The sequence below is a fragment of the Pelecanus crispus genome, chromosome 6 (assembly GCF_030463565.1).
Source record: "Pelecanus crispus isolate bPelCri1 chromosome 6, bPelCri1.pri, whole genome shotgun sequence".
NCBI classification, from domain to species: Eukaryota; Metazoa; Chordata; class Aves; order Pelecaniformes; family Pelecanidae; genus Pelecanus; species Pelecanus crispus.
The window spans coordinates 47,585,134-47,604,812 of record NC_134648.1 but is presented as its reverse complement, the minus strand read 5'-3'; the positions used below and the strand labels follow the sequence as shown (position 1 = coordinate 47,604,812).

Here is a 19,679-nt window from a genome sequence, read left to right as displayed (position 1 = left end):
AACCTGAAAAAGTGCTGCGTTTCATCTGAGAGCACAAAGATCGTCTTTAACTGCTACTCAACAGTTGCTAAAGAGCAAAATGGCTTCAACTCAAAGATGCATTAAGTCTGGGCTCCAAAAAGGTGATAAAAAGTAACATGTACCTTCATGTTCGGGTAATTGATAAGAATAATGGAATACAGTTGCCTGACACGGTGATTCTAGCTTTCTACAGTGCAAAGTATAACTGCCCTGTTGTGATCACACCTTTCTCTGCTTTGTATTTTCAGTATAGTCACATCTACGTAATTTGTATTTTATCAAGCACAGAGATTCTCACCTCTTCGATAGCAGCATCCTGCAATAGAGAGCGAATGTCCAGGCGCATCATGTGACGTGGTGCTGCCTCCCAGTGATCAGACATCTAACAAAAAACATACAAAAATGAAGAACCTCTAAAAATATAACAGATTCAATGGAAAATTGGGTTTCTGATCATGAACAAGATGTATCTGTACTTAAGTAATTTCGATCAATCCCATGAAATAACTACCAGCTCTTCTCAGAGGAAAAGCGTAAGCATTATGTAGTCTAAAAGAAGTCAATAGTTTTCCAACAACAGCAGGCCTGAAAGCACAATGAAACCTATCATTAATCCTATGACTCCAGATGTATACAGTTACCCTGCTGATTTCTTTTAGCTTGCGTCCATGAATATTCCTCTTGGAACACGTCTGGTTATCTGCACTCATTTCAGCTAAGTACACCTACAAAGAGAAAGACAATAATAAATATTGTAAATCAATGTTTAGAGCTCTTTTACTACCTGGTGATACACTCTGCAGTTGTACATTCTAAGAAAAGTAAATTTGTAACTGTAGACCACAGCATTTTTCCTGAATGTGGGAGGGACTTCACATTCCAAAGTTTAGAAATAGCAGCATATGGGTGCTAGCAAGTTCAAATGCTTTTTAGGCTTCATTACCTCAAAACCCTTGGTTTTTGCAGCACTCCAAAACTGTTCAAAATGTCGCACTCTATCATTGATAGCATCAAGAATAATGAAGGGGAAGAAGCCATCATCCAAGGTCTTTTTGAAAGTTTTAAACATGCTGGTACGATAGGTCTCTTCCATATCAGCTTCATATTCATACTCCATCACCTTTATCAAGGACAAAAGCATTTAAGAAAGAGGACACCTATTAAATTGCTAATGTTCAACTGCTGAATGTCATGACCACAAAGTATACTGGTATGAGAAGAACATCTTCCAAGTCAAATTTTAAGAATTTGCCCATTCTGCCCTTAAGTTATATTGACTTGTTTTGAACAACAGCCCACAGACCTCTGAACTCTTCCAAAGCCACAGACTGAAATTCTGATTGCCACTGTGTTGTTCCAGAATGTCTTGTTTCTTTGTCAAGATAAGCAACTGAATTAGAAGTACCTTCTTTTTCACTTTTTTCCCTGTATCTGGGTCTCTCTCTTCTTTTTCCACTTCAGTGATAAAATAGTCATCCAGGCTGAGCACTCTTGGTGCAGGTCCTCCACACTCTACTTCCTTATCCTGGGAAGAAAGCAAAAATATACGCTCTTGCTGTAAAAATTCCACTCTGCTACAGAGGATCTTCAAAACACTTTTGTCAAACAGCAGTCCCCTGCTCTGTATTCAAAACAAGAAGAGAGCAGTATCCCTCATGCTTGCTAATAGTGGAGGGAATTCATAAGCCATATGAAGACAGGGAACATGAAATAACAACACGCTGCAATTCCAGACAAACAGAAAGAAAACAGCAGAGGAAATGCACATAAAAGACAAGCAGCACTGCACAGAGAGCAGTTGTTTACATACCCTGATGAGTTTTGCTACATGTGTCTTTCCACTGCCAGGCAGCCCTCTCATTATGATGACAATCTGAAAAAGAGATCATGTAAGAAGATAGGATACTGTACTACATTTAACAAAACCTCTTTTGCAAAAATTTTATTCTAGAAAATTATGTGCTCTGGGCTCGCACTTTTCATATCATCAAGCAAAGCCAGTACTATGCCTCACGCTGCCTATTTTACAAAGCAGGTTGTGAGGAATGGTAGTAGTTCCACAGAATAAGACTATATGATATTAATCATCTCACCAGCTCATACTGCGTAAGATGTTATAGATATGGTTCAGATAATTTTATCTGAATTAAACTTGTCTAAATGTTTTCGAGCCTGAATCTTGTTCTTTCTTATTTTATATGGTGCATTGCCAAATCTCTGACTCTGCGTAAAGCCAAGTCTTTCCTCTGATACACGAAAAACCCAAGTGAAGATCTCAGAAGAGTCTAAAATACTTCAACATTACCCACTAACAGGAATTTCATTTTAGCATTCCCAGGAAGTTTACATCTCCTGTCAACTCCTAATAGCTAGGAGTTGTGCTACAACACTCTAGGCATTTGCAAAAGAACCAAGAGAATTTCCAGAGCTTCCTCAAATGTAGGCTTGTTCCCAACATAATACACTCTTGAGCATTTTATCTGAATACAGACCTTGAAGAAGCCAACTGTTGCTTTCACAATGCATACTCACCCTCTCTGGCCTGCTATCCCGTCCTGGTGGCTTCAAAATATCATCTACATTTTTAGATTCTGGCTTCCTTTCCACTCGTGGAGCAGGTGGTGGTTGACGGGGCATTGACGGAGCAGAAATAGGAATCCTTTCCTCAGGGTAATTTCTACGATCACCTTCAAATTCCAGTGTTTGGACAGAAGAATTTTCTTAGTTCAGTAAAATAAAAAAATTAAGATGTTCATACCCAGCTGAGCTGATTTAAACAGACCTTCATTATTTTAGGATAAATTAATGGATTTGTCCCCAAAATAATTCAAATTTCTAATCTTGAACCTATTGCAAAGACATTTTTTAGCAGAGCATAACTGTTGTGTTCCTGATCTCATCACCACTGAGAAACAAAACTATGTGACACAACCAAATAGATTTTTCTGAATTATATATTCTGAACAAAGAAATACTGCAAATCAATTCATCTTCTCCCAATTAATCTTGACCTCTGGGAGTCCATATTTTTCATAATATTCTAGCATGGCTTCAAGATTGAGCAACTGTACCTCCAAACATGGAAGGCCCATGATCATACGCTGGACGATCTGTCTTTCGTTCATATGGTGGTCTTTCAAAACCACCCCGCCTGGAGGAAGGATGGTCTTTCTTGTCACGGTAAGACTGAGTCCTTGAAGGTGTAGTAGGAAGAACCCTGCCAAAAGAGTATTTTGCGTATTTCTAGAATTTCTACTATAGATTCCAGAGAGAAATGAACACGTACCTCACAGGCAAAATGGACAGCCTGATACCCAATACAGCATGAATTGTATTGATTTCAATAGCGTTCCAAAACCACATACCTATCATCTCGGGGATGCCGCTCTTTTTCAAATCTCTCTCGTTCATAGTCCACAGAACCACGGTCTCTGTGCAATTCCCGCTCTCTCTTGAAATCCCGATGATCTGTGTTAGAATTACCTTGACGCTCAAAATAAGGCTCACGATCTCTTTCTCTGTTGTAACGACCAGGGTGCTCTGAAAGGAGAAACCCATGGAAATCCAAAGTACTAAAACATACTCTGAATTTTTTATTATTTTTGAAGGAAAAACAACAAACAAGAGTACAAGAAAAGTATATAGAAACATATGATGTGAGGGCTAGAATGGACTTATCAGCCACTGAATCTCTTTTCCAAACTGTAAGACAACCATACCATGAAATCCTACTTAAAGCTACAAAACTGAATTTTTAAAGTGGTTAGGTCATTGACTGCATTACTCCTCTTGACAATATAAACCGTTATTCTTATGGGCCTCTGAAGAAAATAAAGTGGTTCTAGCTTAAACAAGAGTTCCTAAGTTTAAAATATGCTTTTAGTGCCTTACAACTTTTCTTAAGAGCTAACTAACTGTCTGAGAGCTTGCCAAGTACTCCCTACCTTTTTGAAATGTTTGCCTCTCCGGTAGAGGTTCTGGACGCAGGGTTACCCTCTCCCCATATGGAATCTGTTCCACTTTACTGGTGGTTATATCTGGTTAAAAATAATAAAAAAATAATCAAGGTCTTAAAACACCCCTCTTCCATTTCCCTTCCTCTGTCACAAAAAGCAATGAGTCAATGGCATTAAAAGTGACTGGAATAACTTACCAAAATTTCTTTTAATGGATAATGCAAAAAGGGCTATACATAAATACACTACACCATGGTTTTGAAAGTCTGAAGCGGGTTTGTGTGTGTGTGTGTATAAGTACACATACCACTTTATCTTAAGAACGGGACTTCTGCCTTTTTAGATGAGTTCAGGTAGCATGCACGGTCAGATTATAAACATTAAAATGCTCTGAAAGTTTCAATAACTCATAGAGCTGCTGTAATGTCAAGAATATTAACTGAAACGTTCACTTTAGATTCCTAACAGTGACAATTTTTCTAACAGCTTTTAGTAAACACTACTTAACGGAATCGATATGGCTTCAATTCATGTTATGGCCCCTTAGAGAGAGAAAAAATGCTCTTTAAACGACAATTCACAATTTAAGAACTTCTTTATGACATGATTTCACTCCTGTTAAAAACTAAGAATGAGGGAAATTAATTCTATTAAAAAACTAGTGTTGAATTTTAGCTTTGGTAAGGTCAATACTAAAAATCAGAGCCCTTCACTGTTTATGTGTTAAGTGCCTGTTTAGGGCGCATGCCCTTCAGAACTAGAACTCCCTCCTTGTCTAGAGGGCACCTCACACCCATTAAACTGTATATAAATAATGCAAACTCCAGTCATATTCTGCTTTAAGTTACTAAGTCACACCTAAGAACTGTAACAATCCAAAGTACTTTCTAGCACAGTTATTTCCATATTCAGCTACAAAGGGATTAAGGGGAAGTATCAATATCAACCTAAATATAAAACATTGATGTGTGATCACACATCAGTTGGTGGTCCTCAGAAACAGATGCGGCTACACACTGTTCAGTTCACGTGAAATAGCTCATTATCACAGCACTGAAGAAAACATTAAACTCAAGGCTGGAGGTTACAGACTCCTTAAAACTGCATTGCTTAGCATTAGATCACAATGTACGCAGCCTACAGGTCAGCTGCAGAACACCTACAGCATGCTTTGCATGGCACACTCCTTTAGAAAGAAGCTAGGACTCATTAGCTCTCCGTTACAGATCAGACAAATACACTGTAATACCCACCTCGCCCGTGGCCATAATCCACAGTTTGCTGAATTACAGGTGCTTTAGGAACCGGTGGAATAACTGGAGGAAGGGACACTTGTACAGCTGACGGAACAGAGGTGTGAACGGCAGGTACTTTCACAGGCGAGGAGACGGGTGGAGGCATCATTGACTCCTGTTTACACAACTCATACTCCATATTTGCTCCTTTATCCTCATTTGTGTCCCAGAGTCCGTGGAAAGAATCCTCATCCCAGCGTTCCTGTTCCACAGCAGAAGGTGATGGTTTTAAAGACTGACCATGACTTGGGGTTGTAGTTGGAGTAGAAACTGGAGCATGTGGCCTTGTCATAGGTGTAGCAGGCCTTGTCAGTGGGGCACTTGGTCTTGTCACAGGGGTGGGCTGTCTGAACAACACGGGAGGCTTTATAATAACAGCAGGAGAAGGTTTAATAGCTTGGGCTTCTACTGGTGCCTCTGAAGATAGCTGAGAAGAGACCTAGATGCAGAAAGCACTTTTAATGTAGATCTGTAAACTAACCTTCTCGCATCCTCTGTAAGTCAGTAAGCACAATGGCAATTGGTAATCAAATCATAAGCATTTTCTAGTACCTCCATCAAGGTGCTACAGGTAGGAGGACAATATTTCAAGAACTGGCGGCCTGAATTAATTTGGTGTTTGTTCACTATGTGAAGGCTTAAATACTATTTATTTTCTCCTTCAAAATAACCTTACCAATTTAAGCTCCAGTAGGCCTATATCAGTGCAAAAGTGTCTATGGTTTTATTCCCAAAGACTCCTGCTGTCTGCAAAGATTCCTGCTGTCTGTGAGGAGGCTGAAAAAGTCTGAAAGTAGGGCAGCTTGGTGATGCACAAAAGGATTGATAAGGCCAGCTTCTTTCTGGAAGTCACTGGAAAAATTCCCAGAGAGCAGAATCACCTGGAAACCCCTTAATGAAATCAACATCAGATCAACGTAAGAAATGGGGAGGTCTTGCCCAGTGGAAAAAAACAACAAAACAAAACCCCTTCATGAACCAAACATCCCCATGGAACCCCATGTACTGTGTCACAAGAGTCTTTTCAGCATCACAGCAGATGCCGAGTTACAGGCAGCCTTATTAGCAACATGCAACAAAACTTGCAGAATGGTTGTAGATACAAAGCGGAACTTTGTAATAAGAGTTCAAAGTCACAGCAGAAGTCTGAAGGCAGGAATCCGAAGACAGACAACAGTTGTTTGAATACCTTTAGGCAGATAGGTGAAGTAGTCTGAGATACAAAATATCAAAGCTGAGTAAAGTCATTTCCTAAAGGCATCAACATATCTGCAGTTCTCAGTAGCAAATCTGTTCCATTATTTTACTTTATAGACACTGTAAACAAGGAAGAGATCAACTAGGCAAAAAGAAAACTTGTAGTGCCTCATTGACTGCATAACACTTCTCTGGAGGGAGGGACAAACAAAGCTTGGTCTGGCTAAACGTCAGACCCAGAGGTCAGTACAGCTAAATTTATTGGTACCAGTAACTTTGGGGTTAAGACGTGATGCAGAATAAAGACCGTGCATTGACTCCGGTATCTCCTCCAACATACATTTAACAAAATTGTTTATTTGTTCTAGGAAGGATTTATAAATCTGAGTGACTGCAGAAGTTCAGCTGGTTTCTAACCGGGTATGAATTATCAAAAAACCAAATATAAGCAGCTAAGAATTGTTCCCAGAATCAACCAGGAAATTAAGCAGCAGAGGAATAACTTGCATCACAATAGGAGATGAAGTCACGGAAGTACAGAAATGTGAGCTTCCATGCACTTTATGATATTCCAGGGGGTAATGAGAATTCCTAATAAAGACAGCAAACAGAAAGCTAATGCCCACTCTACATTGAAATACCCTAGTTTTTGATGGACCAATCTTCAAATTTCTCCCTTTAACCTCTTCAAAGAGGAGAGAGCTCTTAAAGTAGGAAAAGCAGAGCGAGATCAGAATTAAAGACAGTATCAGAACCTAGATAGGCAGGGAACAGAAGGGTCTTCCCATGAGCCTTATGCCCATTTTGGAAGAGCTCACTGTTTCTTGCACATCATCCCACAGCAGTCTAGGCTGTTGAGCCTCATGAGCTACTGTCCCCAATGGGTCATGCTCAGAAGACACAGTGGACTGAATAAGAAAGGCTTTGGAAAATCTAAAGAAACTATGAAGTTGCTTTGCCTCAACAGAAGATCGATGAGGTTGTAAGGGCTGCTGGGGAGGCATTCCACAGAGAAGTTTGACCATCAGACTGCAGAACTGATCTGACATACACATTAATAGTAATTGCTACCAGCATGTTATTAAGTTAACACAAGATGAATTTACCTGAAAGGCACCCGGCCTTGTGCTTGTGTTCTGTGATCTAGGGGACTCCTGTGTGGAAATGTCAGGTTTAAACTCCTTCAACTTCTGTAGCTGTTCTTTTTGCTCTCTGCACATGAATCACGAGAAAGTGTTATCAGTCCGTAGCTTAAATGAAAAATTAAAGAAATCAGCGCTCACAGTGAAAGCCACATATTACGCTAGCATTAGGGGCCACGTCCAAAGAAGAAAAGGACAGAGCAGGCTTTACATGACCAACGCTATGATTCAGAAATCCCTGTTTCACATTCACCTAACCATAAAGGTATTTAATATATTAGCTGCCTCCTTTTTTGACCACAAATTTCCTCCGCAATATACAGTTATGCTTTTGTACTTGGCCAGAACCACTCCACTTTGACCTTAAAGAGCAAAGTTAGATTTATAGCTTCTGACAACACCTACTGCAAACCAGAAGCCCAGTGGAGATGTGTGTCTAAGTGCTCTTAGTGACTTGCTCTGGGTTGCACACTAACAGGACTGAGGCCTACAAAAAGCACAACAGAGACCCTAACATTTAAAAAAGAAGCAGTGATGTTAGTGTTCGTTTCCTTGTTTTATGTATCAAAATGCTACTGAGTCTATGGAGCAGAGACAAGGACCAGTAGTGAATACTGCCACCACTGGATTACAAAGATCTATCTATTCAATATGATTTCCTTTCAGTTTTTGTTTGCATCTTTTTATCTAGCTTTTTTATTGCTAATAACTCTTTGTTCATATTAATTGTGTGTCTTAATGTAGTGCCCAAAGAACAACTAGGAATGGGATCCCTCTGTACTAGGCACAACAAAGGCCATCCTGACTAGCAGTCCATCTGGTTCAGTGCAAGGGGAACTTGGCTCACAGAAAGCAATCCAAAGTGCTACATTTGTGCAAAGAGTAAACTAAGCAATTGCTAGCACTTAAAAGGTCATCTTTACACCTGGCTTAGGAAAAATACACCAGATGACAAATACAGAACAGCATGCAGCTCAGAGTATGCTGTTTTATACACAATAAAAGCAAAGCCAGATGAAGGCTTTACCTTTGGAGATGAAAGCAGTTATGCACCAGACTACTGGTATAACTCAGCTCAAAAAAAATATCATAAGCAGTCTCCTTAAAGTTGTTCCTACTGTTCAGACTGGGGTCACCTGCTTATTAGAACCTGATGAGAAGTACCAGTGTAACTAATTTTTAAGATTACTCTCATACTAAATTAAGAATCAGTATCAGTAGTGTCATGTTTATATTTCCCCTTTTTACTGGCTTAGAAAGAGGTATATGTATCTACTTACTTACATAAAATGTTTTAGTTTCTGTGTTTAAATATTTCAGCCCTAGTAAATTATTCACTTAGGCAGTGATTCCCGAACTATGGTCCTTAGATTAAGTCCACTGCCTTGCAGCTAGTCACATTAAACAGCAAAACACGTCTGGCAACCTGAAGCAATGGGAAAGTCAGCAAGCTGAAAATGATCTGTTGCTACAAACTTTTTGCAAATATTGCTTTATAATACAGATCTCACAGTTACTAACACCTGTTGAATTAATCTAATTGCAGTGAAAGATTAAATTATTCAGAATAAAAGTTCTTCTTTTTAAAAAATTATTTTTCTTGCATTTTGGCGTGCAACTAAGACCTTCCATATGGGACAGATGTTTAGCAATCTTACAAGTCTGAAAACAAAACAGCTTCAAGAAAAGTGCAAAATGCCTCTGTCTCTTTCAACATGGTTTAATGTAAAAGTAATAATTATAACCATTCATTTTAATTGCCTGTTATTTTAGCATACCTTATGAAATTAACCCCCTGTCTTTACTAGACACCAGTCCTTAGCTATCTCTCAGTAACTCATGAATAGGATGAACCATACGAACCTCTGTCTCTAGGAGGCTTCCTCTTTTCTCTACAATCTGCTCTGAAAGATCTCATTCACTGAAAATAGTCAAAGAAACTCATCTTTCCTTTTTTTTTTTAAATACATTTAATGCACCTAAACCCATGCACCAAATCACAAAGATAGCATTTGGATAGATGGTATGTGCTCCATTCATTCTAATATTACTAAATTTACTGAGTCCTAGGGTGTTTCTGATGTTTAAGAGGATAGTCTATCACTTATTTTGAAATAAACACCTATTAAAGCCTTAGAGTTGAGTAGCTGCCTTCTAAAACATGGTCTTGGTGAACTCCTGCACTCCTGATTGTTATAGCTGCTGTTATGCTGATTCTCAGAACTCAGATCAACCAAACTTGACAAAATTATTCACTGATGATGCTGGATTTCAAATGAGGGAGCGTTGTAAAAAGAAAAAAACCACATATGCTTTAATTAAAAAGTAAGCAGCATCCAAAAATTAAATAGGCCCCACTGCATAAATTAAGAACTACATTAATGTAGATCTTGACAGGTAAGTATTAAAAAGCGATTATCAACAAGCTCATCTGACACTAATAAAAGATTGAAAAGCAATTATCAACAAGTGCATTCAAGGATAACAAAAAGATTGGTAAGGTGATGTGAACAGATCTCTTCCTGGAAAGAAACAAACACGAAATGCCATATTCACAGAGAAAGGGACAACCACCTATTTAAGAAAAAAAGTCCATCCACAAAAGCTGTGATGGAGGTACTCCAAATAATTTGTTCCACATAAGCTCCTACTGTCGTGCCGTGGCAAAAAGAAATGAAGCCATTACTATATAAATCAAGGAATGAATTAGGAAAGGAGCACCATCTCCGCAGAATGGGATTGCCACCCAAAGTGACAGAACCAGGCAACTCACCGAAGCATTTTGAGCTCCTGGGCAGCCTTCAGAATTATCTCATGCTGTCTTTGGCTAAGGACCATCACTCCTCCCAAGGACTGGTCAGAGTCCAGGTTTGAATCTGCTCCCAGCATATCAGAGGAATGTGAAGGTGGAGGAAGGGATGAATCTGAATGATCATCCAAAGACCGCAGTCTGTCTCCATCATCTGGATACCACCTATCTGACAACCGTTCCCTCTCCCAATCAGTCCTTTCAGGAAGGTAGTCTTGCTTCTCTCGCCATGTGTCATATCTCTCTGGATATTCTCGAATCCTCAGCTCCCCCCTGTCTCGGAGCTCTCTGTCATAATGATCTCTGTTCCTATCCTCCCTCCACCTATCTTCACGGTATCTGTCCAGAGGTGGAAGAGGTGGTAATGGTGGTAGAGGAGGGATATCCAGGTCACGATTCCCCATTTCTCTGTCATCCATAGGTCTCATATCCCAGTCTCTATCCCATTCTCTGTCTAAATCTTGATCATAAATGTCTGAGGATCTTCCAGTCCTATCTAAATCTCTGTCTAGTTCCCTCTCTCTTGGTCTTTTCCAGTCATCCCACCATGAATCTCGTCTGTCATGATCAGATGACAAAGGAGGTAGTGGTGGTAGGGGAGATAATGGTGGCAATGAATGGTGGGATTGCAACCTGTCATCTCTGTCATATGCATCTACAGAATCATCCTGATAATCAGAGTTGTGATCTCTCCAGTATCGTTCTCTTTCCCAGTCGTCCAGTCGCTCGTGCTCCAAAGAAGGGTCATCCTGGCTATCTAAAGGAAATTCTGCCTGCATCCTATCATCTTCATGACCCCACGAACCCCTGAGTGTCTCATCTCGATGGTATGGAGGCAGTTTGTCAGGGTCATCTCCTAGGTGAATGGGTTTATCCATATTGCCCGTTTCAGATCTTCCTGCTTCCCTCTCGCGGCTACCTGCCCTCCTGATGGGACCCCTCTCGCGGCTACCTGCCCGCCTGACTGGGCCCCTCTCGCGGCTACCTGCCCGCCTGACCGGGCCCCTCTCACGGCTACCTGCCCGCCTGACCGGGCCCCTCTCGCGGCTACCCGCCCGCCGCATGGGTTCCCTCTCGCGGCTACCTGCCCGCCGCATGGGCTCTCTCTCGCGGCTACCTGCCCGCCTGACCGGGCCTCTCTCCCGGCTACCCGCCCGTCCCCTGTCCCGGCTGCCTGTCCGCCCAGCTAGCTCCCTGTCTCGGCTAGAGAACACCCTCTCATGGCTATCTGACCGTCCACCCAGTCCCCTCTCTCGGCTGCCAGACCGTCCATCTGTCATCCTCTCACTGCTGCCTGACCGCCTATCTGGCATCCTCTCCCTACTGCCTGCTCTCCTGAACATCCCCCTGCCACGGATGGATGCCTGCCTAGCCTGCCCTCTGCCCCTGTATACATATCCTCTGCCACGGCCATCATCCATCCTGCCCATTCCCCGGCCATGGCCATCGTCCATCCTGCCCATTCCCCAACCACTGTCCATCCTTCCCATTCCCCGGCCACCGTCCATCCTTCCCATCCCTCGGCCACCGTCCATCCTTCCCATCCCCCGGCCACGGCCCATTCCCCAGCCACGGCCATCCCCCTGCCCTCTGCCACGGCCATCATCCAGTCTGCCCTGGCCCCTTCCTCTGCTTACTGGTCCCTTGCCTCTATCTTCATGCATAAACGGCCCTTTCCCTCTGTTTTCTGGTCCAGGTAGGCCCTGGGTGCTATCTGAATCAATCAACTGGCTGTCTGGTGAATCCAAATCCTGATTTCCTGTTACAGGGGTTACCGCTCCGCCTGTTCTTGCAATACCTGACTGCAAAGCCACAGGGTTACTAGAAAGGGATGTTGATTTCTGGTTCTGGATAGGTGGAGTAGGTGCTTTGGACTCTTCTACTTGTTGGTTAGGATCATGTGAACTCCATGTCCACTTTTTAGGAGGGTCTGAAATAGTTTCTTTGACTTCAGGTTTGGATTGTTCCTGTTGAGTGTTTGTCAGGTCCTCATCTGGCTCAATGGGACCTGCACTCTGTGCATCAGGAGTAGTCTGTGTTCTGCTTACAGTCTGCTGATTGCCAGCTACGTCTGTAAAAGGTTCTTTGTTTTCTGACTGTGTGTCTGTCTGTGACTGCTGCTGCTGCTGTCCCAAATGAGGCCTGGGTCCCCTCCACCGTGGACCAGTAGGTCGGGAACCATGTCCATGTGATGCATTTGTCGAAGTATAAAATTGTGCTGCTGGTCCTCGTGGGATAGTCCCCCATCTACTCGAAGACTGTCCATCTGTATTCTGTCGGTCAAAACGTGACCTGTATCCTTCTGAGCGCTGGGAGTCAAATCGAGGACCTCTCTGTCTTGAGCCTTCAAATTTGTCATATCCTCTTCCCCGAGGTCCATCAAATCTATAGATGACATAATGGTAATTTTATTCAAATGAACATGGCAAATTAAAATCCTCTAAAAGTGTGTTTCACTGTCCCCAAAAGTCACTTCTAACTGATGAATCCTAGTATGTCTTAGGATCAGTCCTTACTGAACCAGTGCAGAAGCACAGAGACATGTTCTTCAATTCAATATTAGCCACTGAAGACTAGTTTAAGCCACTTGCAGATTCTGTAACCCTAAAAGGAAATTTGGCTTAAATATCTCAGGACTGAAACCTGACTGACAAAGAAAGCTGGCAAACTCATATGAAAAAAAGCTTTCAGCTTTTGTTTAGCAGAAGCTTTGTTGCAATCAACAACTCTTCTTGAACTTTTGTTTTGATAGTATGCAACAAGCCTACTTAACTATGGTCATGAATGCCATCTAGAAAAATCTTTAAATACCAATCCTTTCAGAAAGTGCAACAAACTGTGATATCACCCAGTTCCATGCAAGATAATATGCCTAAAACAAATACATTTTTATTGCATCACTTTTTTAATTCCCTTTGAGAGCACCTACAACTGCTATTGCTCGAATATGAGGAAATAGGTCAGGCAAATGAATGAAGAATAATTCATGCAATCATATTTACCAAGGCTGATCTAGTAAAAAATCCAATCTTTAAGTGTATGCTCAAATACTGATTTATGTAACAGACTAGAACAAATGAAATTCATTTTATGCAAAATAGAGAACTCATGTCTGAAGACAAGCTATTTGGATGTTTGGGACTCACAGTTGTGTCTCACTGGAGGGGGTCAGGAAGGCCAAAGCATGGCTGGAGGTGAACTTGGCAAGGGACACAAAAAGTAATAAGAAGGGCTTCTATAGGTATGTCAGCCAGAAAGGGAAGGTCAAAGAAAGTGTACCCCCCTGGTGAACACAACTAGCAAACTGGTAACAACGGATGAGAAGGCAAAGGTACTCAACAACTTTTCTGGCTCAGTCTTCACTGACAACCTCTCTTCCCACACCTCTTGAGTGGATGGACCACAAGACATGGACCGGGGGAGCAAAGCCCCTCCCACTGTAAGAGAAGATCAGGTTTGTGACCACCTGAGGAACCTGAACATATGTAAGTCTATGGGACCTGACGAAATGCACCACAGAGTCCTGAGGGAATTGGCTGACGTAGTCGCCAAGCCACTCTCCATGACATCTGAGAAGTCATGGCAGTCAGGTGAAATCCCTGGTGACTGGAAGAAGGGGAATGTTGTGCCCATTTTTAAAAAGGGAAGAAAGGAGGACCCTGGGAACTACCAACCTGTCAGCCTCACCTCTGTGCCTGGGAAGATCATGGAACAGATCCTCCTAGAAGCTATGCTCAAGCACATGGAGGACAGGGAAGTTATTCGAGACAGCCAGCATGGCTTCACCAAGGACAAGTCTTGCCTGACCAGCCTAGTGGCCTTCTATGATGGAGTGACTACATCAGTGGACAAGGGAAGAGCTATGGATGTCATCTATCTGGACTTCTGTAAGGCCTTTGACACAGTCCCCCACAACATCTTTCTCTCTAAATTGGAGAGATATGGATGTGATGGGTGGACTGTTCAGTGGATAAGGAATTGGTTGGATGGTCACATCTAGAGGGTAGTGGTCAACACCTCAATGTCCAGATGGAGGATCGGTGACAACTGCTGTCCCTCAGGAGTCTGTATTGGGACAAGTGCTGTTTAATATCTTCATCAAGGACATAGACAGTGGGATCAAGTGCACCCTCAGCAAGTTTGTAGATGACACCAAGCTGAATGGTGCAGCTGACATGCCTGAGGGATAGGATGCCATCCAGAGGGACCTGGACAAGCTTGAGAAGTGAGCCCATGTGAACCTCATGAGGTTCAACAAGGCCAAGTGCAAGGTCCTGCACCTAGGTCGGAGCAACCCCCAGCATCAAAACAGACTGAGGCATGCAGGGATTGAGAGCAGCTCTGCAGAGCAGAACTTGAGGGTACTGGTGGATGAAAAGCTGGACATGAGCCAACAATGTACGCTTGCAGCCCAGAAAACCAACCATATCCTGGGCTGCATCAAAAGAAGCGTGGCCAGCAGGTCGAGGGAGGTGATTTTGCCCCTCTGCTCTGCTCTGGTGAGACCCCACCTGGAGGACTGCGTCCAGCTCTGGAGTCCTCAGCACAGGAAAGACATGGACCTGTTGGAGCACGACCAGAGGAGGGCCACAAAAGTGATCAGAGGGATGCAACACCTCTCCTATGAGGACAGGCTGAGGGAGTTGGGGTTGTTCAGCCTGGAGAAGAGAAGGCTGTGGGAAGACCTTACTGAGGTCTTTCAATACTTAAAAGGGTCTTACAAGAAAGATGGGGACAGACTTTTTAGCAGGCCCTGTTGTGATACAACAAGGGGCAATGGTTTTGAACTAAAAGAGGGTAGATTTAGATGAGATGTAAGGAAGAAGTTTTTTACGATGAGGGTGGTGAACAGGTTGCCCAGAGAGGTGGCAGATGCCCCATCCCTGGAAACGTTCAAGGTCAGGCTGGATGGGGCTCTGAGCCAGTTAATCTAGTTGAAGATGTCTCTGCTCACTGCAGGGGGATTGGACTAGATAACCTTTAAAGATCCCTTCCAACCCAAACTATTCTATGATTCTATGGATATTAACTCATTACCGCCTAGTTACCAACAGTAGTTGACTTGTTGCAGAATTTACTGTTTCATTGAGCAATTTACCAAACAAGATCATTTATACAGCCTCAAAGAATTTTAATAATCCTGATAAGTTAACACAATAAACTGCCTTTTTTGGGGGTAGGGGCAGGTCAAGATGAACAGGAAGAGAAAAAATAAGGAATTACAAAGCGCAGTGGCAAGATAACTTAGATTTGCAGAATCAACTTTTTACATGGAAGGTATAGCTAGAAGGTTGGATACTGTAAGACACACTTCATGCCCAAAATTCTGAAAATTAGTTTAAGCCCATTCTTTAGAGTTTCTTGAGAAAAGTTAATTGCTGAAAAGAGGTGAAGGGAGGGTGTGTCATTTTATATGTCTAGTCATCACCTGGGACTTTTTAGCTGGGATGGCAGCAGGTAACACACAACATTTTTAATTTATCCCAAGTTCAGTTAAAAATTTTTTAGGACTCTCTTTTCTACTAACTATATTGAGAACAGTAAACAGATTTTTGGGAAAGCTTTGATAAAACCCTAGAATGGTCATGCATTCACAATATAGGAATGCCCAAAGGTTACAGTGTTAATTAAATACCGTTAAGCATTCTCAAAACCGGAGCTCCTGTATGTGCATTCTAGATATTTTTGATTATCCATAGCCTATCATCACACATCACTGAGCTTTAAACCAACTCACATAAAAGACATGCACTAACTAATCATGAAAACACTCCGTTCAGAACTGTACATCCAACAAATCCCCAGGACAGAAACAACACTTTTTAAAAACCATCAGGAGGTAGATGGCTAGATTATTCAAAGTTATAAAAAAATCCTTTACATTGCTAGCAATTCATGAATTATTATTCATGAATAATCACTTTGGAAGCAAAGAGAAGGGTCATCCACCTGATGAAGATTTAAATGAAGTTTTAAATTTGAACAAAACTGTATCTTAGATAAAGACAGCAACCTTCAAAATGAAGACCATAGAATCATGATGTAATGTGAAAGAAAAACTGGCAAAGAATCCTAATGCTAGGATCCTATGGCTCAAATCTTTGTTTCTCTCTCTCTCTTCTTTATAATTGTTTGAATGCTAAGTAATGCTATATATGTAGAAAAACACTGATTTGTACTTCAGACAAGCACTACCTCTCTTATCAAACAGCCATTTTGAAAAGTGCACTGAATAGGACAATCATATAGCTGCAGAACTCTCTCATGCTAGAAGTTAAAGTACTGGTGAACAGCTTTGAATTTTCATTTCTTTCTGCAATCCTGGATTACAAGCAAAGAGTACTTTTTACTGTTTCTAAAAAATAAATAGCATCTAAATTGCCAGTTATTAGCTAAGTTAGTATATTCAACTGAATATATATCTGGATACTTTCCTGAATCCCTTTCAGAATGCCTACCTTAAAGTGCTACCATATATAGCAACACCTTAAAAACAATCCTTCAACATTTTTGCTTTAGATTTTCTTAAACTTGTGTTCCAAGTACCACAGACAAAATGCTGGGAATTTAGATCACTTTTCATATAGGGTCATTCTTTCAAGTGTGAGTTATCATCTTCAAACTAAGGACAGCAAAGACATATCAAATATTTACAACAGCTTTCCTGTTTTCATAGAAGGGATATTATGTCTCCGGGAATGAAAAAGGTGCAGTGTGCCCAAACATTTTACTAGGAAAAAAAAGCATTCTACTCTAGGTAATGCTCAGCTGAAAGGCATCTATCTATCCTTGCTTTAGTAAGATAAATACAGAGCACGGTGTACATACCTTAAAAACAAAACCTTCACCAAACAAGCACACTTCACATGACCTCAGGAAGATTCGAGAATAAGATATATGGTTCATTTCTTAATATATCACTGAAAGTCTTGTAGCCTGGAACATGTATAAATCAACAAAAGCATCCTTACCTAGGGCCTCTGGGGCCTTCAAAACGTGCTGATCTGGGAGGATCTGGAAGCAATCCACCCGACCTCACTGGTTTATCCTGCATGGTATGTGCATGTGTTGAAGACACTGCAGAAGTGGCTTTCAGTTCCCCACATCCTTGCTCAGATGAAATAGAGACAGTTTGTTTACTAAGATGAACTTGAGACTTTCCGTGGTCTGAAGAGCCAAAGGATGAACTTACTTGAGAATGATAAGGTGAATAGACAGCTGAACTAGCTATTTTTGATGCATAGGTACCAGGGGTGGGAAGCAGAGCTGGCCTTGGTGTCTCAGTAGATTGACTGCTTTGAGAACTGGATCCTGAAGGGACAGAGGAATTAGATAACTGAGAAACAGAAGAGAGAGGCGGGGGGACCAGCGGAGGTGTAGTTGAAGGTAAAGTTGGAGGCATAATAGGAATGCCACCTTGAGTGGTTTGAGAATATGGAACAAATGGAGGTGGCAGTGAAACATTTGCAGGATACTGATTCTTCAGATTTTGGAGTGAGCTCACTTTCTCCTGCAGATGGGACTGAGTGACCTTCATCTGTTCATCCCATGCTTTCCACTGTTTCTCATACTCTTGAAGCTGGTCTTTGTGAGGATAGGTTTGAAGCTGATGCTGCCACTGTTGGTTCATTGATCGCTCCCAATCTTTATGAAGCTGCTGGAACTGTTTTTGCTGTGCCTCATAATGTCGCAGCTGCATGTCTACTGACATTGACTGCAACGAGAAGACAAGAATAGCTTCAAAATACCATCTTAGTTATTTTCAGAGCCACATATTTCAGTATCACTTGTAATATCACAATTTCTGACTTGGGCAGAAGCTTGAGGAATAACTACACTGAAACAAAAGCAAACACCAACTGTGATGTCTAAAATAAATTGTGACAATTTACACATTTTATGACTAGAGGACATTTATGTACAAAAGGCTTTTTTTTTGGTGCTTTTTTTTTTTTTTAAACGGGACAGCTGAATAAAGCTATAATCAAAGGGCTCCAAGCTGTATTATTATTACTGGATGTTAACAATTGCTAAAGCCCAAATCAATCTTCGTGCTTTCACTATATACAGTACGTGGCTATTTCTCAAGGTTTCAGTTTCTGCTATTAACCCACTCAGAGTTGCTTCAGCTGTCAGCAATTATTTTTCTCTAAGCTTTTGCCAGATCTTATGTGCACAATGAAGCTTCTTTCAAGGAGGTACTGTCTTTCATTATGTGTAGATACAGGTCCTAATATCCACGGCTTGATCTTGTCCGAGATTTTTAGGTTCACACTTAAGAGATACTTTTTTTTTTAAACAAGCAGACAGCCCAAGCTACAAAGAAATGCTTAATGTACAAACTCCACCAACCCAGAAAAAGCTGACTCAACTCTCTAATACAGTAATCAACTTCCATTTAAAAGCTTAAAGGTTGCAACACTGATATAATTATCCAAACTCGTTATTAAGAGTTTTTATTTTATTTCACTGATTATTTCAGTCAAAAATAACGTGAGACTGATTTTCTTAATTACTTTAACTGCTTATTTTTGGCATCTATGTTTACTTCATCACTGTACATATTTATTTTTGTACTACACAATGTTGTAAAAAAAAGCAGCTACCAAAGTACTCCACACAATCATCTGTTTAGCTGAGCATTCTTCCAAACTGTTTCTCCAGCAATAAAACATTTAAAGCTGAATAAATTCAATACTGTGTTCAGCTTTGCTCCTGTATCACCCAGGTATGTCTGAAAAATCTTATGACAAGTCTTGTATTTCTCATCCTGAAGCTTTATCACTATCTGTCAATTCTTTTTTTTCATTCTGAAGTTGCATGACAGTAGGAAAAGGGGATAGAGATCTCTACCCAAGCAGAAAAAGTAGCTAGACAAATGAGCCAACCACGAAAAATTATTCAACTACTTGTTTTTCAGCAGACCATGAGAGCTATGTCATCCAGGAAGTATATCAAACACCATCTCCTTAGCGTTTCACCTGCAAGTGTGGAGGCTGTTGCATGATCTGTTGATACTGCTGTACTATCTGCTGCAGCTGGGCATGCTTCTGCATTATTCTCTGATATTGAAACCCAACCCGGTGATGGGGATGCTGCTGCCATTGAGCTGCTGCCGCTTGTAATTGCTGCAATCTCAAATCTTCCTCAGGGTCATCGGGAGGTTCAATATTGAGCTAGAGAAGAAGGCAAATACTATAAATAAAGGAAAGCTCCTTCTGTCAGAAGAAAAACACATTTGATCACTAGCCAGTGTACA

The 19,679-nt window shown here is 41.4% G+C and overlaps 1 protein-coding gene across 1 annotated transcript in view; it reads right to left on the bottom strand.

Annotated features, from left to right (window-relative positions):
* The window catches only part of YLPM1 (YLP motif containing 1), a 39,214-nt gene that overhangs the window by 12,515 nt on the left and 7,020 nt on the right, over positions 1-19,679 (bottom strand). Inside the window, exons 3-17 of the mRNA XM_075713386.1 lie at positions 19,402-19,596; positions 17,392-18,134; positions 11,505-12,805; positions 10,385-11,438; positions 7,576-7,681; positions 5,231-5,711; positions 3,966-4,058; positions 3,387-3,561; positions 3,093-3,238; positions 2,554-2,741; positions 1,832-1,894; positions 1,427-1,546; positions 965-1,141; positions 663-746; positions 320-403 (exon numbers count right to left, since the gene is read on the bottom strand). Of these exons, the coding sequence (XP_075569501.1) occupies positions 320-403; positions 663-746; positions 965-1,141; positions 1,427-1,546; positions 1,832-1,894; positions 2,554-2,741; positions 3,093-3,238; positions 3,387-3,561; positions 3,966-4,058; positions 5,231-5,711; positions 7,576-7,681; positions 10,385-11,438; positions 11,505-12,805; positions 17,392-18,134; positions 19,402-19,596 (5,010 nt within the window). The remainder of the gene's footprint in view (positions 1-319; positions 404-662; positions 747-964; positions 1,142-1,426; positions 1,547-1,831; positions 1,895-2,553; positions 2,742-3,092; positions 3,239-3,386; positions 3,562-3,965; positions 4,059-5,230; positions 5,712-7,575; positions 7,682-10,384; positions 11,439-11,504; positions 12,806-17,391; positions 18,135-19,401; positions 19,597-19,679) is intronic.